The following is a 26482-nucleotide window of genomic DNA, read 5'->3' on the forward strand; positions in this document are numbered from 1 at the left end:
CAAATACAGATCTCCACTGAACACAGAAGAACTTCAGAAAATTTATAGCTGCACTCTGTAACTTTCATACCGGACCAACATTTCCTGTATTTGATGTGGTTCTTATAATCTAAGATACCGACATCAGAGAGGAAACCCCTTCCAGGTTTCCATCCTCCAGGTCAATCCCGGCTCTGTAAGTGCCCTCAGAGGAAACTGTTTGTATTGCTGATGTTCTCGGAGCGCAGCCGGCGCGGTGCCCTGGCGGTGCCGGGCGGGGCGGGCTGTGCGGAGCGGGGCGGGCGCGGCGCCTGCGCGGGGCCGCACACGTGTGCGCGCCGGCGCCGAGCGCAGCCATGGGCAAGAGCCGGGCGCGGCTGTTCCGCAGGGCGCCCCGAGCCCCCGCCGGCCCCGCCGAGCAGCCCCACGGCCAGCGCGGCCCCGAGGAGGAGGCGGCGGCGGAGCTGCTGGAGAAGGTGCGGGAGGGGGCGGGCGCGGCGCGATCCCCGTTCCGGAGCGGGGCGGCGGCGGGGGCCGGGCGTGGGGGGCGAGGCCGCCGGTTCCCCCGCGGCGGTGCCGGGCTCGGGCACAGGCACGGTCCCGCCCCCGGCGGGAAGGAGCCGAGCGGCCGCGCGGGGCCGCCTCTCCCGTCCCCTCCCGTCCCCTCCCGCCGCCGCGTCGTTCCCCGGCGTCACGGCCGGGCGGGGCCGCACCGGCACCGGCACCGCCCGCGCTCCCGTGCGCGCCGCCGCGCCGGGCCGGGGAGATCCGTGCCCTCCTCCATCCCTGCCGGGGCTGCCGCGGGGCTCTGCGGGGCTGGCCTTCCGTCCCCCCGCCCGGACACTTCTACAGGTGGCCAGAGCCAACAGTCCAAGAGCCACATGTAAAGAAAACCGGATAGAAAATGCTGAAAAAGACTAGGTTTGGCCACTTGTGGGCCATAGTCCTGGCTTAAGCATTGCAGATGAAAACTGATGTAAATCTCCTTATGCAGCTGTGGCTTTAGAATCAGAAGCAAATAGCTGTTTTCTCCTTTAAGTAATTAAATCCCCTTGGTTGACTTCACCCAACATAATTCATTGACCAGATCATTGGTTGATTATCCTTCTGTTTAGGATGGAGAGGGGAAGAGAGGGAATAAAGGCACAGGTGAGGATGAGCTAAGACACCTTTTTCAATGGAGGCAGGATCTGATGTTACCACTCTTCTGTTCTGCTCTTCAGCAGATGTTTATCTGCTCCGTTTGAAACAAGCTCTGTGGCCTTCCGGGATACGCACTTCTACTGTGTTATTTTTGCAATTTGCAGTTCTTGTATCTCACCTAAAATTCTGTTACAGCACAAGTCAATATTGTCTTGGGGAATGTAGGGAACATTTGTTTCCTGCTCTTAGGCAGATGCTTTTAATTTAAAGGCTATAGGGTTTTTTTGGGTTTTATTCAGCTTTTCTTTATGGTGGCATGTATTATGTCTGTTATACATCACTGACGTTATTTCCCCCCCCTCCTTCAGTCCTTTATTCAGTATGTGGTGATTGAGGTCTCACCAGTGCCAGCTAGTGTCAAATTTGTGTCTGGGCTATAGCTGTCTTGTCAGGTATCCAGAATAGCATTTATCTAGTCATAAAATTAACACACCTAACCCAGGCAAGAATTCATAAGTTTTCATGGAAGTTAAAAGCTCCTGCTTCCATTCAGGAGTAGCAAAACGGGGGCCACAGTGCTGGCCCCAGTCAATCTTTTCACTCAGTAAAACCTTCCAGGTCCCTTTTTCCTTTACTATGATGTGCCCTGTCTGTGTCTCCGCAGCTGCAGCATCCAAGTGCAGAAATGAGGGAGTATGCCTGTGCCAGCATTTCCAAGCTGTTGCAGCAGAAGCAGGTGATCCCAGCCTTTGTGCAGAGGGACGTGGTGCGCTGTCTGGGGCCCTTGCTGATGGATCACAGTCTGGCTGTGCGGGAAACAGCTGCCGGTGCTCTCCGGTGAGGACTTGGTGCTGCACAGGTGGAGTGAGGGGAGACTCTGGGGCTCTGCTGCTGACAGCTGGGAGCATGAATGCCAGCCTCTCTTGCTTTAATTCTGGTCTGAGGAGCTATGCCCACATCATAGTTTGTCTGTGAGAGAGGGGCTTTTCATGTGCTGTGAGACTTTAATGTCAGGAGCAGGCTTTATGCTAGAAATGTATGGCTTCATGAGGAGATAGAGAGAACTTGAGTGCAGTTTGTATGGCATTTTGTGCTGTGATGTTTTAGTACAGATAAGCTTTCTAATTATGCTTGATGAATATTTTTTTTTTCTAACACCAAAGTTATTCTCTTGTGTTACTGAGGTAGAAGACTAAAGCTACCGTTTAAGCAAATAGAATTTAAAACAAAAAGTACCATAACCTTTAGAGAATATCAGAGGCATGGGGATTTTGAAACATTCTTGGAAAGTATTGTATCTCATCCAAAGCATTAATTTTTGTTTTCCCCAGAAATCTGAGTGCTTGTGGAGGATTTGATGTCTGTGATGACATGGTGACAAATGACATCATGACACCCCTGGTTGCACTTCTGAAAGAGGTGTGTTTATTTTTTTATTTTGATTTTAAACCTGATCTTAGGCATTGAGTTGTCCCATATACAAAACCAGTTCTATTTTTATAGCTATTATTACAATAAAATACTTGAAAGATCTTTTAAAAGAGTGTTTTGATAAGTTTAGTGATACAAAAGTTATTCCAGAGATTTCTCATCACTACCTTCTGGCTCCTGGCCAGCTAACTTGTGTTCATGGTGAGGTTTGCTGCCTAAGATGATTTCTGAGTGAAAGGTCTGGAGCTTTTGGGTCTGTAATGTCAGTTAATATGAGTTTATCCTGTCAGTGAGAATCCAGGTCCTTCATTTATGTTGCAGCATTATTCTAGTGAGGTTTTTCTGGTGAGTGGTTTTGTCTAAATGGATGTTTGGATGTATAGCTGGGTAGTTACTGTAGAATAACTTGTACTGAATTTGTATTCTTTGTTTGGTCCAGGTGTTGCACTGCAGTTTGGAAATTGCATTGATTTCTCTTACCTGCTGTCTTTGTATGAGCAACCTTGAGCAATACCATCATTTTCTGTATGTTTCTTCCCCATTTTAAAATATGAGTAATAGCATTTCTATAAAGCACAGTAAGGTATTAGTTGAGTGGATTTTTGTGGTTAGAAACAACTGTTGACAGCAGCATACAGACTATTAGCAAGAACCAGCACTTCAGGTTCTAAAATTCCCAAGTGTTTTTTTTTTTTTTTTTTTTTTTTTTTGGTTTTTTTTTTTTTTTTTTCTTTTTTTTTTTTTTTGTTTTTTTTTTTTTTTTTTAATTAGAAAGTGCTTCTAAGGACTAACTGCAAAATAAGTACTGTGAGAGTTTACAAGAGGAAGGTTATCAATGATTCAAGTTTTCATAAAGAAAGGAAACTAGTCAGGTTTTCTGGTAATAAACTCTTCATGAGAGGATCTCTCCCCTCAACACTGGTAGTAAAGTTTTGCTTCTCTTTGTGGCTTGATTGTTTCCCAACCCTGGTTCTTTTGTTTGGTTTTAGTGCAGCACTGGACTGGATGTTAACCAGCTCTCTCCAAAGAAGTGCAGAGGGGTAAACAAAAATTATATTGAAGACATAGCCAACGAGGCTATTAATTTGCTGTGGAATATATGGTGAGTACTGTGTAAACACTGGTATTTTAGTGAAATTAAATTGTTCCTGAAAAAGAGTGTGGTAATTGAGGCAGGAAAGAAATGACTGTGCTGGCATGGGCAGATGCATTCATTTGCTAATTCTGATTGTGTTGCTCCTACATGTAGCTTGCTTTAATAATGATTAATTATTATGAGCCCTCATCTCATCTGAAATGAAAGTTTATCTTCTAGTATAGATTATTTTTTTTAAGCAAAGGATTCTAAAAGTGCCTAAAATTGATCTTTAGTTTTAAAAGAGTAACAAATTCTTTCTCTACTGGTTCTTCATCCTGAGTTCTGATCCTGTTTTGTGAATGTGTTCTGTTGTAGTCTGTTGTATGGTTTGGGTTGTGGCTTCTTGCATGTATTTCCTGTAGGTCCAATCATGATACAAGAAATGGAGAAAATGAAATTTCAATCAGTGCTCTAGGAATATGAGGAGTTTTTATACTACTTCCTCCCTCTGCAGGTCATCCCAAAAATTAATATTAACTGTTTAGGGCAACTATCCCTTAGTTACTGAAACACTGATAAAAATTTACTTACTATATAAGAAAATAATGTAAATTGTTCTATTAGTAGTTTACATTGGAAACATCAGGTGAAGGAAGAGAAATGGTAACACTATTAAGACAGAAATTACTATAAACATTGAAGTGATACAAACCTGTTCCAAAGGTTCTCCTTGCACTTTGCATACAGAATTTTTTCTTTTTTCTCTTTTCATGTGTCGCTTAATTTTTTCTCACATTATACACTTTGCATACAGGATTTTGCTTAGCACTGTGCAGTGCCTCAGTGGAACTGCCTTTATGCCTGTCTGTGTGATATGGCTGCTGGCTTGAGGCCTTATATCTAAACTAGGATATTTATTTTTTTAGAGATTGGAATCTAGAACAGTAGATAAACTCCTTGTTCAGCATCTTGCACAGAATACATGACCTTTTGTAACTCTGACTCAGCAATGTTGTGTGTCCATTTTTTTTTCTTCTTTTTAGTCAGTGCTTGAGAACAGGAAGTATGATTAAGTGTTATGTAAATCACTTCTGTATTTTGAACTTTGTGGCAATGAATCTGAACTGCTCATTTCATTGCTAAGTTTGATACTGATAAAATTAGGGCTGGAATAGATGCTGAGACATAATATTTTCAAAATTAAATTTTGGAAGACTCTTGTAGCTAGTTAGCTCATGTGCTTTTTTTTTAGTTTAAATTAGTCTGGTATCAATATATCAATTTAAAAGAGAGAGTAGCTGTGATAACTTCAACAAACACAAATCCCACTGCTAAATAATAAAAGTAAATGCATTTCTGAATGGTAAGAGTCATTTTATGGAGGGAGTGAGTGTTGATGTGAGAGGCAGCAGCCTGCTCTGCTGGCAGTGGGTTTGTGGGTGAAGTGTCCTGTGGCTGCAGGAAGCCCTGGGCTGGCTTGCAGCCCACAGCCCTGAGCTGCCTTCCCCACTCCAGCAGGAGCCTGTAGTTAGGCTCCCAAATAAACTCCAACTGTGTAAGGAAGCAGCTGGCACAGGACAGCTTTCCTCAAAAGTGTCCACGAATTTGCAGCTTCTCTTTCAGCATCTTGTGTAGAGTTGATCATAACCTCAATTATGAAGGATAACTCTTTGACCAATGCATAATTCTGAGCTGTCTTTTAAAAATGTGAGTAATAACAAGTACGGGGTGCTAAAGATGTTGCTACAGTATTTTTTTTTTTTTTTTCCTGGAAAACTGTTTGACTGATCTTTTCCATACATTAGTGAATGCAACAATACTGCCCTATACATATTCAATAAAGAAGGATGTCTGGAGGCCGTGTTACATTACATGAAGAAATTTGCCACAAATGTGGATCTGGCTATTTCAGTAGGTAAGTGGTAAGAAGGGAAGATAAGGGTTTAAAGATTTTTTTTTTAAACTATATGACTGTAACTCTGATATTACATTCATTGCATAATGGACCCACTTTAGCATTGCTTAAGTTTGCACTGAGTATAAGACTTTAAATTCACTTTTGAACAGCACATAATAAAGAAGTTGACATCTGTTGTGCTTGTTTTCAGTCCAAAAGAGAATGGCTTATTGGTGGTTACATGGGAAGAAAAATTTTGTGGGAAGGGGGCTTTTGAGGGAGGCTGTGTTTTTCATTTTATTTTTGTGTTTTGGTAATGGAGGGTTTAATTTGTTGGGCAGAGGAGATAGTCCTTCTAAGAAAACCCCAAACAATTCCAATCGCCTTCAATTTGGTTTTATCATTATTGTTATTATAGTTTTATAATGGTCATATAGGTGTGTGTGCTTCCAGCATTTCTTGTTGTCCATTGTCAGTATGCAATAGATAAATTTAATTTTGAGTAGCTGAAATTAATACAACCAATTCTCTGGCTGTTGTGGTGTTGTCCTCACATGTTTTATGTATGGGTTTGCCACAGAAAGTATTTTAATCCAAAACACAGCTTGTGAAGGACAGTGTCAGACTATTACAACGTGATGCTGCATGATTTTTTTGCCTTGTGTCAGCATTTCATTCCTCCAGCTTTCAGAAAGATACTGCTTTCTCATTAGCAGAGCAAAAGCTTCTACTGGGTTTGTTAATTATGTTTGCTCTTGTTGTTTGCTGCAGCAAACTGCTTGCAGGCAGTGACGGAAGATAATCCAGATCTTCTTTCTTCATTTAATGCTTCTGCCCAACAAATACTGGAAACAGTGATGTTGTGTCCAGAGAGCACCATGAAGCACATCCTTCTGAGAACCCTGATAGCAGGTACAGTGCTCAGGGCTCACTGCTTTGGGATGGGAGCATGGCAGGTAAAGGAGGCCGGGAAGGACAGAAAGCCTGGTCTTTGCTGTGGTCTGGATACCTGATTGTCAAGGCCTCTACAGATAGTTTGTCAAGTTATATGTGCCTTTTGGAACTGCAGGTAGATATTTGCAGCTAGTTTTAAAACTGGCTTAGATGCTTGATTCTGAATTCAGCTCCTGCTCAGTGTGATAGCCCACTTTAATTGCTCATTAGTTTTTAACAGTTAAGTGAGTCAATAATAGGTGGTACTGGAGTTGTTTTGGTCTTACTAGCTATAGATCTTTTTCAGATTCTCTAGCTTGAATTCTTGTTACCTCAAATGCTTAACCATGATGATTTTGGATACTGGAGTGTAATAAGTTAATTTTGAGCCTCCTTAGAAAATGATTCTCATGTGTGGATTTGTTATCTCAGGTACAGAGTGACACCAAAGTTAATCCACGTAAATATTCTGTAAATACTTACATGCTGAAATTTACTTGAGCTTAAGATGTGGGTATGACAATAATTACAGATGAGTGTATGAAATGTTATACAAAAAAAAATAGAAATCTGTAGAGAAAAGACTTGAACATTTGTAGTGAATATAAACACTGAGTATTTTAAGTAGTGGAGGCTGTGTCCTTACAAAAGGGATATTACAGAGCTGGGAATTGAGTGCTTTAATAATTATATAATTTGGTTACCTCATATTTAGGCACTATCTGGAATATAAAGGATACCATTCCAGCAGGCAGCCTGGGAAGCACAGTTAATGCAATCCTGAAGATATTTTCAGAATCATTGGCAATTGATGCTGGTGAAACAATTATTCGTATGAACGAAGCTGAAAAAAACAGGTTAAAACCTGCTGTAGAAGCAGAAACTGAGGAGAACATGAGTGATACTACAGAAAACTGTGTTTTGAGTGAAGATGATAACATGGAAGAAATACCAAAAGGGAAACTCGGAAGAGAAAATGATGTTTCAGATTTACTTCCAGTAAGTGTGACCGGCTGGGCTTTTGGACAGCTTTAGTGTAAATGGCATTCCTTGAGAATAAAATTTTCTCTGGAACCTCCAACAAAAAGATGGTAGATAACATTGCTTGCGTTTGTGTTTCGGGGGTTTCTTCGAGTTTGGGTGTAGACTGAGAAGAAGAAATGGCTGGATTGTATTTTTAACTGACAGCTTGGATACTTTAAATGGCACCTAAAATGTTGTTTTCCAAAATGAAATTTGGTTCATGTTTTTAATTTTTTAGTCTGATAAGTGGGAACTGAAAGAAGTGACAGCTTTACTGACGGCTCAGCAGACTGCTCTGGAAATCATTGTTAATATGTGCTGCAGTGAAGGTTTGTAGGAGTCTCGTTCATTGCAAGTGTTGTGGTGTGTTCTGTTTCTGAATAGGTCATATTTAGTTTATTTGGTCATCTGGGTTTTTAAGGGCAAATGCTCATGGGCATATTGTCCCTGATATCCTCATCTGGGGGCAAAGTAGGGTGTCATTTCTATTGCTAATTTAAATGTTTTTTCTTTATTTAAGTGACTTACGTTGCCTTTTTTTTTTGCGTGATTCTACATGTGCCAACATTTAATAACAAACAAGCACTCATGACAAAGAGATCTCCTAAAGTGTTACAGCAAAACCTTTGTTCAATTAGAGTGTGGTCTGACTGTTCTTTTGATGAAAGATGTGTGAATCTGATTGCAGGATGGGGACATCAATTTTTTTAAGGCAGATAAATCTTGTCCCTTTGATTAGTTTTGATACTACAATTGTTACAAAATTAGGAGTAGGGACAGCTTTTGCTTGCAACTCTGGCAACAATGTAGATCTTGACTTCCAGAGTTCTGCTTTTGCCAGCCTTGAGGAGGAGAAAGAGGGGCTGTTATTTGGAAGGAAGTGGGATATAGATATTCTGTATCTTTTATGAACTCTGAAACTCGGTTTTGATAGCTTTTCTTCTGATCTTCAGGAAAACAAATGAGAGATTATGAAATTCTATTTTAAAAAGCCAACAAACAAACAAAACTAATCCCCTAAACCCTCCAAAACCTGAAAACTTTGACTGCTATTGTAGTTTTAGCCTGATGCAAGAGTAATTGTGTAGAAAGTAAGTGAGTAAAACTTTCAGGTTCTAATGAAATCCACAGTAATACGCAGTTATTCCCAGTGGTGACTTTTTTTTCTGTTACAGCAAAGGAAATTCTGCACCTAGTATATGAAGCTCCTTTCATAACTGCCTTTCTCATCTAATTAGATGTAATTCATAAGCTTTCCCCTTTAATTGGAAAATCTCTTGTGGATAAGCTGCATATTCTGCCATTCACTCAGTGTAATGTAAGATTGATTGTGTTGTATTTTGCTACAGTATTTTACCCATTCATGGGCAGACAGTTTCTAGAAATTAAGAGGAATCCAGAGGCAGCTGTTCATTTAATTTTCAAATTATTTGAGGACTAAAATAGCTTTAGCCATTATGCTGAGTTCATAAAAACACTCAGCTTGCAACAGAACTGAGAGAAATAACCAGGCTGGCGAGGGATGTGTTTTACTGAGCACTGGCCAGTGTTTGGAAGAAGCAAGAGTGCTCCCCAGGCAAAAATTTCCCTTTTGATGGGCACCTGGGCAAGAAGCCAAGAGTCCAGCACTGTTGTCCAGTCTGTAGTTCTTGGGTTACCAGTGCTAGGTAAGATGGGATTGCTGCTGGAAATGCCTTGTGTTTCCCAGAGCATTGCATGGGCCAGTGTTCTAGATCCCAGTTCCTGTTCTGCCCTGGTCACTTGCTGTTAACCTATGACAACTGCTGTTTTTGTGATCGCTGAGGTGCGCTGTCAGCTTGTATTGTTACAATTAGTTTTCAAGGGATATTTTTTGCTTGCTTTATTTTCTAAAGATGCAAAAGGAATTTTTTAGAAGAAGCAAGAGGGTGAAAGGGGGGTGTCTGCTTTGTTTTCATGTTTCTTGCTGCATGGTTTGGTAAAGCATGAAAGACAACCATTTTCTCATGCAAAGGCTTTTAACACCAGCACATTATGGCTGTAGGATGTTACCATGAGATGCCTGTGTGGTCAAGTTGCCACACCTTTATGAGTTACTTTACATCAGATAAACCATAACGGTCACATTACAATAAATTCTTAAACTTGCACAGTACAAGTAAAATGCATTCATTTTGATCTTTCTTGCTGTATTTTTAGTGAATTTACCTTTTACTACAGAAGTGCATGGCTGTTCCTGTAGTTACTACATGACCTACGTCTCATGAAGAATCTGTGTAATCAAACAAAATTACTTGGGAGTGAATATGATTTTTTTGGTCACAATAGTTAAGTATCCTGACCTATGTACACAGAGCTTTCATCTGTTGGAAAGGAGGATCAGTCCAACCTGTAGACTTGGGACTTGGGTAAACATTAGTTAAAATGTAACCAGATTTAAAGAAACTTCAGCTAAATGAGTGTGAACTCTATGGCTGTAGATATATGAGTTTAAATATAAATTAGGATGATCTTAGTTTGTGCTTGTCAGCCCAAGTTCCCCTTCAGCTGTGGACAGATTGTTCACACAGTAGCCTGTTGGTAATGGGACTTTGACTCCTCTCATCATATCTGCCCTTAAAGATCTGCTAGTAGAATAAGTAATGTAAGTATGGCCTAGTTCAGGTTTTAAGATTATAAACTTAGTTTAATTTATTGAAATATATTTCCTGAAATGACTATCAGAGATTATTTGGCTTTCTTTGCTGTCATCATTTAATTTAAAATGACCTTGCTGTGGAGACAGTAACATCTTCCTCCAGCCCAATTACTGCCCAGGCAGAGGGCATCTGTCTGTGGCTTCAGTATTGCCAGAGGAAACAATTGCCTAAAACTGACTGCAATTAGTAGACAAGTTAAGTTGAACTGGTGTATTTGCATGTTTGGATCAATCTCAGAAAGTAAAGTGGTACAATCCAAGTTAAAATCTTAGTAAGTCTTTAATGTTTCTTCTATACCTTTTTTTATATTTTTAAACAACACATTGTTAATATCAGTGATTAACATGCCCATGTATGAAGAACCTCTCTTATAAGAATATTTGTGCCTCAGTGAGTATAGAATATTTTTAAATAAAATATTTAGAACTGTAGCCTAATGGCACTTGATTTGTGTGGAGTTTAAGAGGCCAAGAGCTTAAAGACTCCTAAACCAAGAAGTTTGAAGGAGCCAATTTCAGTTGGGAGATGGGATATGTGTTGCATGAGGACTGTTACATTTACAACTCTATCTTGTGTTCTCAGATCCCTCTGATGATGAGTGGGAAGAACTCTCCAGCAGTGATGAGAGTGACTTGTTCATGGAAAACTCGTACAACGAGGGGAGTGGGCTGCTGCTGTCACCCCTGTGCCTCTCTGATGAGGTTAACTCAGCATTTCTGAACAACCTCATTCCAAAGAAGGTATTGTCTTCTATATTATTTCCAACACATGGTACAGCCTTTCCCTTGTTCCTGCTTTGTTTCCCATGTTAGGCAAACAAATTATCCCAATCCACCTGGAGGAAAGGAGTATTTTTTAAGTGAGTTTGGCCTCACGTGTTTGGCCTAGAGGTGGTGCATCATTGCATGGCCTAAATAATTCCCTCATGTGAGTGAGAACAGAAGGGTCATGTGTTTCAGAAATCTGTAGGAGTTTTAATTTTTTTATTTTTCCCAAAATACAAAGGTTGTTATTCCTTGATTTGGACATGAAAAAGAAAGGAAACTTGGCTGAAGTGTGACTGCCAGATTTCTGTATTAGCTAAATGAGGTGGAAGTCACATTAATGAATGGCAACAGTCAGCACTGAAAAAGTGCGAGTTCCTCTCCCCCTGTTTTATACAAAGTATCTGAAATACAGTATTTGGCACTGACAGGACATTAGATGTTTTTGCTTCAGAGTTGTTTTGCTCACTTTTATTTGGGGTTTTAAAGGTGAAGTTTGTTATTTGAATCAGTTACTGTGCTAGTTCAGCAGCATTGTAGAATTCTGAGCTAAGATGTCAAGGTGCAAGGTGAAAACTTTGAAGGCTTTTTGTACTTAATAGCCAGAGTTTCATGGCAAGGCCTTCCAGACTTGCAGCTATCTCAAAATCCTGTAACAGAGTCTAAAAGAAGAAAGAGCTAAATAACAAAGAATAGCAGAGATCTAGAAAAATCACTTGTTGTTATGCTATGCTAAACCCAGTGTATAATTGCACCATTTAAGTGATAGAGGAAAATTCTGGCATTTTTAGCAGGTGAGATATTTGCTATTGAGAAAACTTTGAAATACGTAGTTTGAAGTATCTGTTTGACATTAGGGTAAAATTTCAGTCTTCCCTCTGAACACAGTATAACAAAAAAATAGAAAAAATAAAATAGAAAAAAAAAAGAAAAAGGAAAAAAGGGCAAAGGGCTTTATTGCTAAACGTTTCTTTTTCCCCTCCTCAGATTCTTGAAAAAACTGCTTTTCCGAACAGTGTTGCTCTAGACATCTGTATGCACAATCCGTCTTGGAAACCATTAATTAAAAAGTAGGCATTTCGTTGTCTGTCTTACTGTTTTTCATGTATATTCAGTTGTTTGAGAGCTCTTAGAAGGATTGTCCATATTTGGGCTGCTCTTAAGATCTGGAAACTGGCGGATCTGATATATGATTTTGAATAAAGAGATACAAATGTTTTTGTGAACTGCATACTGGATCACAGCCTTATTAAATTCAAGATTCCTTTTTATATTTCAACAGGTGTTTTCAAATATACCTGCTCAGGGTGTTTTTTGTTTATTTCAGACTGAATGCAGTGCAGTGTAGAGCTTTAACATGTCTTCAGAGCATTTTGTTGGTCTCAGATGTGGATTGTCTTGGGGGAGCTTCAGCACTTCAGTCCCTTGCACAGCATCTCTCACAGCTGATCTTTTCTAAATCAGGTAAGATGTTTCCTAAAGGGGACTTGCTGACTCCCTTTGCTGATCATCTAGATATAAGGTAGCCATGGATGTTATGTTCCAATGCTATTTATTACTGATTTTATCCCTCTGGTCCTTCAAAATTAGGATACTGAATGTCGGCAATGTACTGACATAACAGTGTATGTGTTTATCCAAACTGCACCTTGAGCAAATCTGCTCTTAATGCAAGAATCTGCATCACATTTGGGTCTACTTAGAAAGTTTCCTACTGGATTAGCACTGCCTTGTTGGGAGACCAGAACTGTTTGCTTGATCATATTTGTGGTAATAAAGTTTTTCAGCAATCAGACAAGCATGAAGAAAATGGGACATTTTCTTTTTAAATGTCCTAACTAGCCTAAGGAGACGTGAAAACAAAACATGTCTAGCACATGGCTTTCACATCCCTTTTTTTCTGGGTAATCTTACCAAATTATGGCAAAAGTGGTTGGTGCAAAAATCTCAAGAATGTCCATGCTTATTACAGCAGGAAAGAGAGTGGCCACCTTTTCCCCAGGACGTGCTTTATGCTTATGATGGCTTAGCTTTATTGGAATTATATTTCTAGTAAGAAAGTGTGCAAAGTTGTTATGACTAAATGTGTAAGCTTCTCAGCTTCCTGTTCTGGTTGTGCTTCAATTTCAACAGAGAACATAATATATTTAATTCTTCTAAAAATACTATTTTAGAATGTATGTATGTGTGTGTGTATAAATATGAGAGGGATATTAGATCTGTATTTAGCCATTGGAATGGGCTAAATGGTGACTCTACAGGGAGGCTGTAGAGTCACCATCCCTGGAGATGTTTAAGGACAGACTGGACATGGGTCTGGTTGACATGGCAGTGATTGGTCACAGGTTGGACTGATCTCAGAGGTCTTTCTTTCCCAGCCTCACAGATTCTGTGATACATCCTGGTAAACACTAGAATGTCTTCAGTGTAGTTCCTCCACGGTGCATTATTTCATGGACATACTGTGAAGGTTTCCCCATGCATCTGCTAGTACAGTGTTATTGGATCATCTGTACAGCAGGTAGCATTTCCAGCTGCTTTCTGTGATCCTATAAGAGCAGCATCATTTCCATAATCCTGTTGGATCATTTGTGCTATGATCTCTGTTACTGACATAAGAGAAGCTGAACCAAGATTGCAAAAAAAAAAAGGTTTAAGAAAACCCCACCTGTTTCCAAACTGAGGATGTGGGTCCCTGCCAGGCTGTTTCCTTCAGACTATTCTGATAATCTTTGTTTTAAGGTCAGTGGTGATGGATTTTCAAAGAATAAGCTATATTCTTAGAGCCTGGAAAAGCTGCCAATTCTCCAAACTGTCAGAAAACATTTTTCCTAAGACAGTTCTGTTGAAGTCTGGCATATGTGTGGCTTTGTCATTTCTCATCTCTTAGAAGCTCAGTTTCCTTCCCTTCCTTCAAGTGTCTCCATTTGTAGCCACAGATGTAGCTTATGTAGTGCTCTGCTGTGTATAAAATGACATTGCATTAGTGCTTGAAAATGCATCTGCCTGCAAAATACACTTTTTTCTCAATGTCTTTAAAGACATGTGATTGGTCTATGGGAACATTATTACTGAGAGTGCAGTGTGTGGAAAACTAAAATGCAGAAATGAAAATACCTATGAAAACATATGCAAGGAAGTTCCCATAAAATATGTCTCATGCTTGAAGAGAGGACTTCCAAGATTTTGAGTCTACATGTTATGCTTTGTAATAGCAAATTGTCAGATGAAGTTGGAGAAGTTGCTATCTGAAGACAGCTAAGGATGCTAAAATTAATTTAATGGCATAGGCCCATTTTTTAATGCATAAATGCTGTGTAATGAAAACTGCCAGATAGAGCTGATAACATACCAACATGTGGTTAGAAGGAATTCTGTGGTTTACAGGGTAAGAAAGAGGCATAAAGATCTGATTGTTTACATGAGAAGGGAGGAGATGCACATAAATCAAGAAGTTCTGCATCTGGAGTGGTCCAGAAAATAAACACACTAGAGGAAAATGAAAAGCCTCAGGAAATGCAGAACATAGATTGAAGGTGATGGCTGCTACTGATGAGTTTGTAGTTAAACAAGAATAATGCAGTGTTTGAGTCATACATTCCTGAAATGTTATTAAACCACCGGAAAACATGCTCTTTATATGAATTGGAAAGAGTCCAGTGTTCCGGGTGTCTGAAAAGCTTGCTTAAGAAGGCAGAAGAAAGGAGGTAAAGTATGCAGTCAGCTTCTGTAGTTTTCTCAGTTCCTGTATCATGGCCTCCATGTGATACCAGTTTTCAGCTGCTGTTCTGGTGACAGTGGCTGGCACTGTCCATTAGGTCACACAAGTGTCTCAACCAGGGATGTGCCTGGAAAGGAGGCCCAGCTGTGTTCTACCCTCCAGAATCAGTCAATGCTGAATTCAAACAAATCACTATGGTTACAACCTACAGAGACCAGTCTCTGAAAATCTGGCTTTTCCTGTTGTGGTAGTACCTGGAGGAACAATTAAGAGATTAAGGAATTTGTATTTCTTTGCTTCCTCTGTCCCTCATATTACTGTTATAACTTCTGGCTCTGGGTTCTATTCTTTGACAGAACTCCCTACAGACACAGAATTCCTGGAAGCAGTAACCAGTGCTTTGAGGGCTCTCCTACAAACAATGGCATCAAAGAACATCTCCCAGGTAAAAGCTTTCAAACTCAAATGCTCTGGTAGGTTCAAATTCCTGAGAGATTGGGCTGGAAAGTTTTGAAACAAAACAATATACATTTAGTTCAAAATTTCAGCAGTTGTGAACACTGAAGTACAGATTTAATAGCATTAACTGTTTTTCATGGACCTTATAGAAATATTTTTTTATATATCTCCTCCTCAACATGTAAACAGATGAAAGGTATTTCAAAACCAGAATAGCAATAAGCCACAGGTATCTTTAGAAGGTAGTTATAATGACAAATATTTAGAAAATTAGCACCTAGAAATGTGGATTCTTTATTTCCTGATGTCACCTAGTTGAAGCTGGTGGTCCTTGAATCTTGGTTGGATATGAATTAGTGAGTTGAATACAGGAATAAAACAGAATGGTTTGTTAAACAAGACATAATACTAGACAGTCTGCTAGTCCTTTCTGGCGTTAAACTGAAAACTGAGCTTCTGTACTGTAAGTTGTAATGAGTGGGAAGCAGCTATTGAGCTAGATAAACTTGTGAAAATCTCAGAACTTTTCCTTCAACTTCATGTCAGCCTTGGTTATGTTCTGGAAGAAACAAGTTGAAAGGGAATTGAAATTTCATAGTAACTGCATTTTCAGAATTCATGTAGTTTTCATAATCTAGGACTCTGTTTCTCTGTGAAGAATTTGCCTGTGTTCTGTAAAACTACAGTGTCTAAATGTCATATTTTAAAATTTCCATGAAAATGTAACTGTATCTGTGTTCCTTCTTGCCCTCCTTTCCCCTTGCTGGCCAGTGTATGACTCCTGAGCAGCTCTTGGCTTTGTGTGAGGCTGGTATTCAAAGCAGCAATGCCAGTGTTAGAGTGAACGTGGTGAGCATCCTTGGAATTTCTGGCAGTGTCCTGGCAAAAGAACAAGATACAGCTGAGACATTGAAGGTAAAAAAGCAAACTTTGCATTGCAAGCTTAAAAGAATTTTGATGTTTCTTTCAATTTTCTGTAGCATTGCTGGAAAAATCAATTATTCTTTCTTATTACAGATGATTGGAAAATTTCTTCTTGAGGTTGCTATGAAGGAATCTTCTCTTGTGGTAGCAGGGGAAGCCTTGGATGCACTTTTTGATGTGTTTGCAGATGGTAAAGAAGCAGAAGAGGCAGCGTTACAGATCAAGTTGCTTCCAACACTGAAGGAATTTCAGCCAGTGTTCAGAATGAGGGTAGGCATCAAGGGCAGCCAGCTCAGGGTCTCAGCACACAATCTGGGTTAAAGGTGGAGTTCTGGGCTCCTAGAAGAGATAATTCATTTATAAGGTGACAGAAAAAAAGTGTTTGATTTTTCTGATACTCCACTTCAAAGGAAAGCAAATACACTTACCTTAAAGTTCATGGAAGTGTCGAGGTAACAGTGCAGCATTGCATTGCAACATCTGCATTACACCATCAGTATTACTGATGTCCAAATCACTGTATTGTTCTGAAACAGTTGTACAAAATATCCTGCAGATGTCTCTGGAGCTGAGAGAAAAGTCCTTTCTGAAGTTACACATGTATCTTTGGTTTTTAACTTCTAGTTGCAGTTGGATGTTTTTGTTCCACTCTTGATAAATTAAAACAGTTCATGTATCCTGTATTTTCAAGAATAACAAGGCTACCATTCTAAACTGTAATTTTAGATACATCCTAGACTTAAACAAAGAATGACCCTCCACACATTGTTTCTTTGGTCAGGTGCAGCCAGAGGAGTGACTTGCAAAGTCTAAAAGCTAAGCACGGTACACACAAAATACATACCTGATGGTGCTTCAATTGTTAGGTTAAATGTGCAAGGTTTTTCCATATAAAAAGCCACAGAAAAGAAGTATGTGTCTCAGATTTTTGGATGAAATAATGTGCCATTAGTCTAGTTTTAGGCAGAAATGTGTTATAGTAAATTGACTTGCAGAAATAAATGCTAAGCTTCACACGTGCACGTAGGAACTCCAAGCCAAGGGTAGCATATCTTGATAGAACACCTATGTACAGAATAACTGTAAACTTGAGGTGATCTAAGAGGAGAAACTTCTCCATTAGTAAACAATGTATTCTCTTGGTTTTACAGATGCGAAAAGAAGGCAAAGGACAATATAGTACAGATCAGCTGTGTGTTCTTGACAATGTGAAGATGAATTTGAGAAGATTCATTGCATATCAGGAGACACTAGGGAAAAACCCAACTTGAAACATCGAGGAACTTTTAAGGTTTTCTTTGTTAAGAAATGTTTTTTAAAATATAACTGTTTTGAACTTCCAAACTTTACTGAGCAGAGCAGTTTTGCTTTGATGTTAATGCTACATTTTATGACATTCAGTATTTTTATACTTTGGGGTTGATGCAATATGAAAGACATATCAGCATCAAAAACCCCTGTAGCGTATCCTGAGATTGCTGGAGTGGTAAGAAGGTGCTCTTTAGATCCTGAGGTCTGCACAAAGCACCACTGTCATTGCCTGGATATCTTCATGTATCCTGGCAGAAAACTACACTTGTGTGAAAAAGTAATTCCAAAAATATTCCTGGTCATGGGACAGATTGGAAAACAAAACAAAAAAAAAAAAGAGTAAAGGCTAAAGATCTATTTCAGGGAATTGAACACTGGGAGAATATTATTATTTTTCTGAATATTCAGATATTTGCTATTTGCTCTTATCTGTTCCTACAATTGCACAGACACTTATGACAGACCTCCCAAAAGAAGTGTGTGACAAATGTGTAGATTCCTGTCAGCACTTGGATCTGTTATTTCATGAGGTTCGTGAGGAGAAAATTTTCAGATTCATTTCTGATAAATTCAGTATGATAGCTTTTTGCCCTGAAAATCAAGGTAAGCAAGTCCTACACTTAGACACAACTCCCTGTCTTTTTTTTTTTTTTTTTCTGAAAATTATCTCCTATTTTACAGTCTTCCTTGTAATTCTATCAGGATGAGTTTGAATTCAGGGAAGTAGTAAACCTAACAACATTTTTTGTACTGAGGTATTACCTGAAGTCAATTTATATTTGCTTAAAATACCTTTTGTAAATATTTGTGATGGAGATTTTTGAGTTGTAAAATACAGAAAGTATTTTTTAAAAATATCATTGATTCATGAAAATTGTATGTGAACTTCATATATCAAAAGCTTTGGTTTTGGTTCTGTGAATGAGGTCCTCTCATACACATTTTTCAAGAAATAACCCTGCAACTGAACACAAAAGCATTTTGTTTTGCTGGCTTTTTTGAAATGGGAGGGTTTTTTCTCCTCTCTCTCAATGTGCTACCTTAGCTCAGGCATCCACTTTTTGGCAAATTTTTTCCCATGTTAAAAGCATGGAACTTAAAAAGACCAAATTTGCTCAGATTGTTAGATTTCAGTCTCTAAGATTGGAAAGTAGACTTGAGAACTGACTGGTAACTTGCAGATGACTGACTTTCTGAAATCCTGACAAGGTGTTTTGTTAAATGCAAGTGGAAGCAAAAGATGAGTTCAAGCAGCTGCACTGCCTGAAGTGCTGTTCCTGCTGTTACTTTACAGGAGTCAGATGAAATGTGTGATGTGATGCCTGCTAGTCAAAGGAGTGAGAGGGTGGCACTGGGAGGGCTCATGGGGCACTGAGGCTGGACTAGAGAAAACCAGGAGAAGTCAAGAGCGTACTGTGGTTGAGAGGTTATCCAGGGATCTGGCAGGGCAGGCAGTGAAGAGTCTGGAGTGTAACAGCTGAGGGAAGGTGGATTATGGCATAATACCTGCAGTGTGTGGATTTTAATCCTGGGGTTAGTTATACTTGCTGTACACTGAGGATAGGATACTGTTAGCCTGATGAAAGGTATTAGTATTTGTTTGGAACACTTAAAGGACTTCCATGTGGAAAGTTCTGCTCTCGTTTTCTGGGTGCTACATTGAATTACAGGATGTTCTAGATTGGAATTGATCTCTGGAGGTCTCTTAGTCTAGTCCTCTGATCAAAGCAGGGCTGACTTGGGAGACAGGTTGTGGTAGGCCTTGAGCATCTCCTAGAATAGAGATTCTACAACTGGACAGCCTTTTCCAGGCTTGGCTGCTCTCACTGGAAACATATTTTCCCCTTGTGCCTTGTAGGACTTACCCCTGCTGCAAAATCTGTCTCTTGTCCTTTGACTGCACACCACCAAGAAGAGCCTGGCTCCATCTCCTAACCCCCACTTGGGAGCTGAAAACAGCAATTGTATTTCCCTCTTCTCCAGGCCAAATAAACCCTGCTCCCTCAGCTGTTCCTTGTACTCCCTCTCACCCTCCAACCATCTTAGTGGCCTTCTGCTTGACCTGCTCCACTGTGTCTTGGACTGAGGGCCCAAAACTGGACACACTACACCAGATGTGATCTCCTAGGTGCTGAACAGAGGGAAGTAATTGGTTTTCTTGTCCTGCTGCCCATGGTCCTGCCAGTGCAGCCTGTTATTTGTGAATTGTTGCAAAGGTGTTGGCTTCAACTTGCTGTCCACCAGAACCCTTTGGTTCTTCTCTCGAGCTGTCCTTTGGTCATTCAGTCAAGAGCACTGTCCCAAGTGTAGGAGTTTGCATTTTACAAACGTAGCAGCCAGAATCTCTTTCCCGGGGACTGTTAGAAAACCAAAATACGTTATTTTTGTTTTGGGTTTTTCTTTTAGGTTGATAATGACAAGAAATATTTCTGACTGACTGACATTTAGATCTTAAACTATTCTGACAATAGGAATGCACAGATTATTTTTTTGCTATGCACTGATCAGCTGAATGTCTTGAAAAAAATATTTTCATAATGAGATTGGTGCATAGTACAAACCATATCACTTAAAGAAGAATATTAATGCATCTATGGAAGACAAGGCAAATTTTGAGTGATTCAAAGAAGTGTCAAATCAGAGGCTAAAACCAGATGAGAACCACTGGCACAGAAGAACTAAGCTGCAAAAGTTGTTCTGAGACAATTAAGGAGAATTAAGACAGCAGCAGAAGTGATGATAATGTGCAAATTAAATGTTTTGGGGGCTCTTTGAACACTGGTGTATTTAACATGTCTAAGGTAAGCTTCAGACAAAGACAAGATCCTTTACAGCCTACAAAGGGGAAGACAGATCTTGATACTTTGAGGTTGGCAGGAATTGGACTGATGTAGACAGTGTGTAGCATAAGTAAATAGATACTAAATAGATGTAAGTGATCTTCATCAGTTAATCTAATCACACAGATAAGACTGGTATCAAAACAGGTATCTGAATTGGGTTGTTTATTCTGGTCCCTAAGGCATTATCTGTCTGCTTCAGTTAAAAACCACAGTCCTCAGAAAGTATGGATTGCTGCTCTACTTGTGTCTCTGATGCTGAGCACAACAGACTGGCTCTGAGTGAGCTGTAATACCAAAATAGAGCTGATTTTACCTGGTCTGTGATATCAAGTAAAGAGTGTAAAGGAGGCTGTAGGTTCTCTGCCCTGTTTGGAAGCATCAGGACCACTGGCATTTTCTGCTGCCTTGGTCTCTGCAGCTTCCAAAATGTCAAATTCCCAGTTGTGGAAATAAGAAATTATCACTTGTGTGGTTTTATTCTTGCTCTCCATGAAAAGAAACAAGTGCAAGATTTAAATGTGCATTTGTTGTTTTTACGTCGTGCCTTGACATTCAGAAGCAGAAGGTGGTTGTATACCACAGTCAAGTCAACAGTTTAACTTTTTTGGAGTTATGGTGTGTGTTGAAGGTAATTTTTTGCACAGTGTGGGCTTTTTTTTTTAAGATTGTCTTCTTAGAGGAACAAGAATAACTTCAACCAGTACTGCTTGGCTTGGCTTGATGTTTGTATTTTGAGAGACAAATATGAAAAAAATGAGAGCACAGTAAAATACAAAATGAGAACTGCATTGGAGAACAAATAAATTTGAAATTAGTTTGTAGTTTAAGTATCATGAATGAAATCCATATCTTGTGGAATATTTACATAAAACAACCAACCAAAAATGCCTATAAACTCAAGTTCTGCTTCCTTAGTGAGGGATTTTCAATAAAAACATTCCCAAGGATTAGATAGAAACATCTAGCCTTACATTTACTGTTGCAAATTCCAATTCAGGCAGTGATAGTGGTAATTGAAAATAATGTAATTGTTCCTTTCTGGCACAAGCGACTTGAGCAAACAATCTATATATAGTTTGTTCTGGACAAGCTGTTAAGATATATAACTTTAAAATAATTGGCAAAATCTGAGGTCTCTGACAGACAGCAGATTAAGGAACTTGAAGTTTTTCTACCAGGGCTGACACATGGTGAACCTTTCTGTTTGAAGAAGCTTTTACTTGAGTTCGTAGGGGGGGTTTTTTGGTCTAATTTTCAGATAATTTAAAACTGTTTATTTTTGTACCTTCCAGGAAAAAATTGAAGGCATTCAAGTCAATTCACTTAAATTTCATTTTGTTTCTGTATAATTTTTGTAAGTTTCTTGTTTTTATGGGAAGCATTTTGTCAAACATACAAACATAATTCAGTGACCACATGAAGTGTAGTTTGAAGCCTGCACAAAGGAGGATATAGAAAGATGCTTTTTTCTTTTGAAACTTGGTGTCAGGAGCTCCTTGCATTGCTGTTACATTATGGATTTAAACTAAACTACTTGGGAACTGAAGTAAGATCCCTCTGTAATAATCTGTTGGGTTGATTGTGGCTGCTGTGTGTTCTCAGCACAATGAGGGTCCTGATGCAGCCCTGGTGTTGTGAGGTGCTCACATAAATCCCTGCACCATGCTGAAAGATGTGTTGGGCTTTCAGTAAAACTTCTGGTTTTGTGTTCCTGCTATGATAAAAATCCCATTGAGACTTGTTTTCTTTCTCCTCTGGTGTGAAATTTTTTTTAACTTTTAAGGAATATTGCATTAGCCTCTTCCCTCCTCTCCTCCCCTTCAAATGGAGAGTGAAAAGCACTTCCAGAACTTAGTGGAAGAATGGCTGATTCAGCTAGTAAATACATGATGTTTCCAAATAATCTTTTTAATAAAGTCTTCCTTTTTATAAATAAAAGAGTTAAAAACAATCTGATCATATTAAAGTGTGGGTTTTGTTTTTTATGCCCCCCATGGCATACTTGCTAATTTAAAGCATTTTTGTTACTATACCACCTGTATTGTGTCTTGGCTATATTTGCTCAGGACTGAGGAATCCTGTAAATTAATAGACCTCAGCCCTATAACAAAACTTGTTGGCATTTATGTGCTATCAGTGTAGACTAAATAGCGGAATTTTGGGGAATGAGCTTTATTTTAAAAGAAAAGGAAAAAAAATCAGTTATTTTTCCTGTTACTGTAACCTTCTTAAGGGTAATGTGAAATCTTTTATTTGATTTACACATTCTTTGTTACATTTTTAAAAAAGTTTGTTAATTGAAACTTTTTTATTTGAATTTTTGATGTTCAGGGAACATCATTTAGACTCTTCTTGTTATATTTTCCTGCTACACTTATAATTCCCAGAATAACTGAATAATGTTTGGAAAATAAGTTATTCATAGTAGTTATTTCCCAAATCCAAGACATTTTGAGTCCCACCAGTTTCCATTTGGCTTTCAGTAGTAGTTTTAGGTACAGGTCCTAATTTTCAAAGCAATTAAGTTTGTCAACTCAAGCTCCAAATTTCACCCTCTTGCTGGGGTTGATTTTCTCTGGGGCAATGCAGATCAGACATGCTATGACACAGCAGAGCAGTGCTGAGGACAGTGTGTTCTGCTCTGGGATGGTGAGGAGAAGCCAGAACTTCAGTCTTTGGTTGTCACCAGGAAACGGTGCTAAGTCTTCTTTGCAAACTGTTCACTTCATGGAATGCTTGAAATTGGGATGTGACTTCTTAATTCTAAACCCTCCACCTCCAGCTTCCTCAAGAGCAATCCTCTCCCATGCAATTCTGAAAGTGGGGGAAGCACCAGGCCCTTCGTGCAAAACGCTGGAAACTTTGTTGCTGATATTAAAGACGTTTTAAGACTGTAGTATGAAAACACTAAAAATAAAACCGAGTCTGACAAGAACTGGTACTACTCAGTGTTGCTGTTTGGGGTATTTTTCCATCTACAAAAAAGGCTGCACCTAGGCTGCCTTTTCCCCTCTTTTGGTGCGGAATGAAAGGCAGCAAGACCCCGAACTATCCATAGGCGTCCAAAAGGGGAGTTTTGGGGGCGGGCAGCGGCGCTGTCGGTGTGCGGACAGGGGCACGCCGGCCCGGCTGTGCCCGACCCGCGGCCCGGGGCTGTGGCGGCGGCGGGGCCGGAGCTCGGGGCTGGCGGGGCCGGAACGAGCGCTGGGCTCTCGGCTGTCGCCCCGAGGGGCGCGGGGCCGCTGCCGTGCCGGGACAGGATCCCGGGGCCCCGCTCCGCTGGGCGGCCCGGCCCGGCCCGGGGGCAGCGCGGGGGTGCCGGGGGAGCGGCCGGGGCGCCGCCGCCCCCCGAGCTGCGCGCGGCCCGCGTGCCGCCGGCTCTCCCGGCCCGGCCCCGCCTCGCCGCGCTCGCCAGGAGGGGCGGGGGCTGTGGAGCGACGGCGGCAGCAGCGAGCAGGCAGGCGCGGAGCTGCCCTTCCATAGGAGCCGCCATTAGCGCTGGGACCCGCTGACAGGGTCTCGGCGGCGGCGGCCGGCGCGGCGCGGGGAGCGGATCAGCCGGGGTGGGTCCCCGTTTGATGGATCCCCGGATAGCCTGGTTCCAGCCAGAGCAGCTCGGCCCCTCGAACCGCCTGTGGATGCAGATCTGGGAGACCACGCAGGGGGTCCGCAACCTCTACTTCCAGCAGCAGCAGCAGCAGCAGGAGCAGCAGCAGCAGCAACAGCAGCAGCAGCAGCAGCAGAGCGCCCCCGCCGCGGCCGGCCCGGCCTCCCCGCCCGGCATGTACCGCGCCCCCCGCGCCGACCCCCCGCCCGACTTCCTGCCGCTCGAGAGCGCCAACAACCCGCACAGCCGCGGGCACCGCCAGGCCTCGCCGCCCCCGGGGGCCGCCGCCTGGGCCCGGCCCGCGCGGGGGGCGCCGCCCGCCGCCGCCGCCGCCGCCAGCAACAAGAGGAAGCGCGACAACAAGGCCAGCACCTTCGGGCTCAACTACAGCCTGCTGCTGGGCCGCGCCCCCGCCCCGGCCGACGAGCCGGCCGCCCGCGCCCAGCCCGGCCTGGCCGAGCCGCTCTACACCGGCACCCCCTGGAAGAAAAGGAACTACAGCCAGGGAGTCGTGGGGTGAGCGTCCGCGGGGCGGGCCAGGGGGGCGCCGGGCCCGGCCGCGCTCGGCCTCCGGAGAAGGAGGAGGAGGAGGAGGCGGGGGCCGAGGACCTTCCCCGCCCCGGGGCCGCACGGTGGGGCCCTGGGCCGCGGCTCTCGGGGCGCGGCGCGGGCCCGGCGGGTGGCGCAGGGAGCCCGGCCGGGGCTCCGCGGGGTCGGGCAGGGGCGGCGGGCGGTGGGTGTCGGGCCGGCCCTGCCCGGCCGCGGTGACAGCTACGCCCCGCCGCTGCTCGAGCGGCCTGTCCGGGGCAGCCCCAGCGTCCCGCCCGCCGGGGCGGCGGCTCGGCGGGGCCGGGGCCACGGGCGTGCGGCGGCGGTGCCCGTGTGTGTGTGTGTGTGCACGCTGATGGGGCGGGCACGCCTATCCGCAGGGACCGGAGAGCCCCGCCGGCCCTGGGCTGTCACCGCCCGTGCTCGCCGCCCGTGCACGTGTTTCGCGCTGCCTGCCGGTGCCGCCGGGCGCCTCGGACACGGCGTTCCGCTGTCAGCGGCGCTTCGCGCTCTGCTCCGTGCTGTCGCTGCTCCAGCGCCGGGCGCTGCTCACACACGTGCGGCGGGGACGGGGCAGGGGCAGGGCCGGGACAGGCACAGGGATCGGGGCAGGCGCAGGGCAGGGGCAGGGCCGGGACCGGGGCAGGCACAGAGCTGGGACTGGGGCAGGCACAGAGCTGGGACTGGGGCAGGCACAGGGCAGGGGCAGACACAGAGCCGGGGCGGGCAGGCGCAGGGCAGGGACAGGAGTAGGCACAGGGCCGGGGCAGGCACAGGGCAGGAGCAGGCACAGGGCCATGGCAGGAGCAGGCACAGGGCCGGCACGCCTGCCCTCCGCAGTCCTGTCAAGCTCACCTCGAATGCTTTGTGCTGCTTGTGGAACAAATGCGTTGTAGGGACTAGAACTTAAAAAAAACAATAATCATCTGCAGGTGTCAAAAGAAAGCTCACAGACCAGGTAATTTCCTGGGGAGTGTGTTTTCTGACACCTGACAGAAGGTATGCATGCAGGCAGGCACCTGCTCTCAGGAATAAACTTCCATGCGTGTGTAGTGTGCAGTGGGGTTTAGTGTGGGGTTATTAATGGTTGTCATGGATCTCTGAATATGGAATGTGTATGCTGATCTGAATATTTTGTCATTAGTGTTTTTGTGTTAGCTTAGGTCTCAGCAGTTGGCATTGCTCGAGCCCACAGAGATGGAGGGCATGAAGTCACCTATCTTCTGTTTACCTGAAAGCTGGTCTGAGCCCTCCCCTTTTTTTGAACACAGTGATGGCTTTTGATATGGGTGATGCCCTGGATAAAGGCCATTTGGTAACTTCTGTGGATTTTTTTTTTTTTTTTGTAAAGTTCACGCTTTTCAAAACATAACCTTTGCCTTGAACCCTCCAGGGTCTAGATGACGGAGGTGTATGGTAAGAGTTGAAGGCCTGGCAGAGCTCACTTTAGAAATCAGTAGTGATTTAGTTGCATGAGTTTTTGTGTGCTCAGCTTGTACCTAAGGGTCCTTCAGCCTTCTCATGCAGGAGAGCCACGACCTCTTTGCCTTCTGAAATTGCTGTTCTGTACAATTTGTCAAAATGACAATTCCAATTTGCTGGTCGTTTTGGAAGTCAAGTTCTTAGCACCTGGCTCCCTGTTTCCTTGCCAGCTCCTGTGTTACCTTTACTGCTGGGGTTATAGTAATTCGTAAAATGACATGGCAGAAGTGTGCTATTTTAAGTGTTTTAGTCTCACAGTACCTCAGAACTTTCTGCAACTTTCTTCACACAGCTTAAAAGTAATGTGTGCAGAACATACTAAGTCCTGATTTTTTGTAAGTTAGTTTTTGGACCTGGTTGTGTTCTGCCTTGTAACTTATTTACTTGGAGGCTGAGGAACATTTTTAGAAGTGCTTTGCTCTCCCTCTGTCTTGTAAATTCGTAAATTTTTTTTCTATATTGAAGATACAGGGTGGAAAAGGGTAAGTTTCTACAAGATAGTAATAGCAATAATAATGGGGTGAAAAAAGAGTGAGCTTCAGCAAGAGATTAGTAGCAATAATAACAACAACAACTTTGCTGAACTATTCAAAGGGTTGCTATGGTTAAATTTCGGTGAAATCAGTTTCAAACTCCAAGTGGTGTAGGCTCTTGTGGAGT

The 26482-nt window shown here is 42.4% G+C and overlaps 2 protein-coding genes across 3 annotated transcripts in view; both read left to right on the plus strand.

Moving 5' to 3' along the window:
- Nucleotides 1-59: 59 nt before the first annotated feature.
- On the plus strand, nucleotides 60-23273 carry HEATR3 (HEAT repeat containing 3; the record flags this gene model as incomplete). 2 transcript variants are annotated; one of them, XM_083869925.1, is made up of 15 exons in its annotated part: nucleotides 60-175; nucleotides 1787-1959; nucleotides 2454-2541; nucleotides 3543-3655; nucleotides 5437-5546; nucleotides 6300-6440; nucleotides 7177-7460; nucleotides 7723-7813; nucleotides 10745-10902; nucleotides 11914-11996; nucleotides 12254-12390; nucleotides 15004-15092; nucleotides 15878-16021; nucleotides 16124-16300; nucleotides 17182-23273. In XM_083869925.1, 14 exons carry the CDS (start codon nucleotides 1808-1810, stop codon nucleotides 17299-17301), a joined length of 1887 nt encoding a protein of 628 aa, XP_083726051.1. In that variant the 3' UTR covers nucleotides 17302-23273. The 2 variants fall into 2 exon arrangements, with proteins under 2 accessions (XP_083726051.1, XP_083726050.1); XM_083869924.1 differs by lacking the exon at nucleotides 60-175 and adding an exon at nucleotides 336-455.
- Nucleotides 23274-23676: 403 nt separating this feature from the next.
- The window catches only part of TENT4B (terminal nucleotidyltransferase 4B), a 40281-nt gene continuing 37475 nt past the window's right edge, over nucleotides 23677-26482 (plus strand). Inside the window, exon 1 of the mRNA XM_083870243.1 lies at nucleotides 23677-24307. Coding sequence (XP_083726369.1) covers nucleotides 23763-24307 — 545 coding nt within the window. The 5' untranslated portion in view covers nucleotides 23677-23762. The remainder of the gene's footprint in view (nucleotides 24308-26482) is intronic.

The sequence above is a fragment of the Zosterops lateralis genome (assembly GCF_965231275.1).
Source record: "Zosterops lateralis genome assembly, chromosome: 12".
In the NCBI taxonomy this organism is placed as follows: Eukaryota; Metazoa; Chordata; class Aves; order Passeriformes; family Zosteropidae; genus Zosterops; species Zosterops lateralis.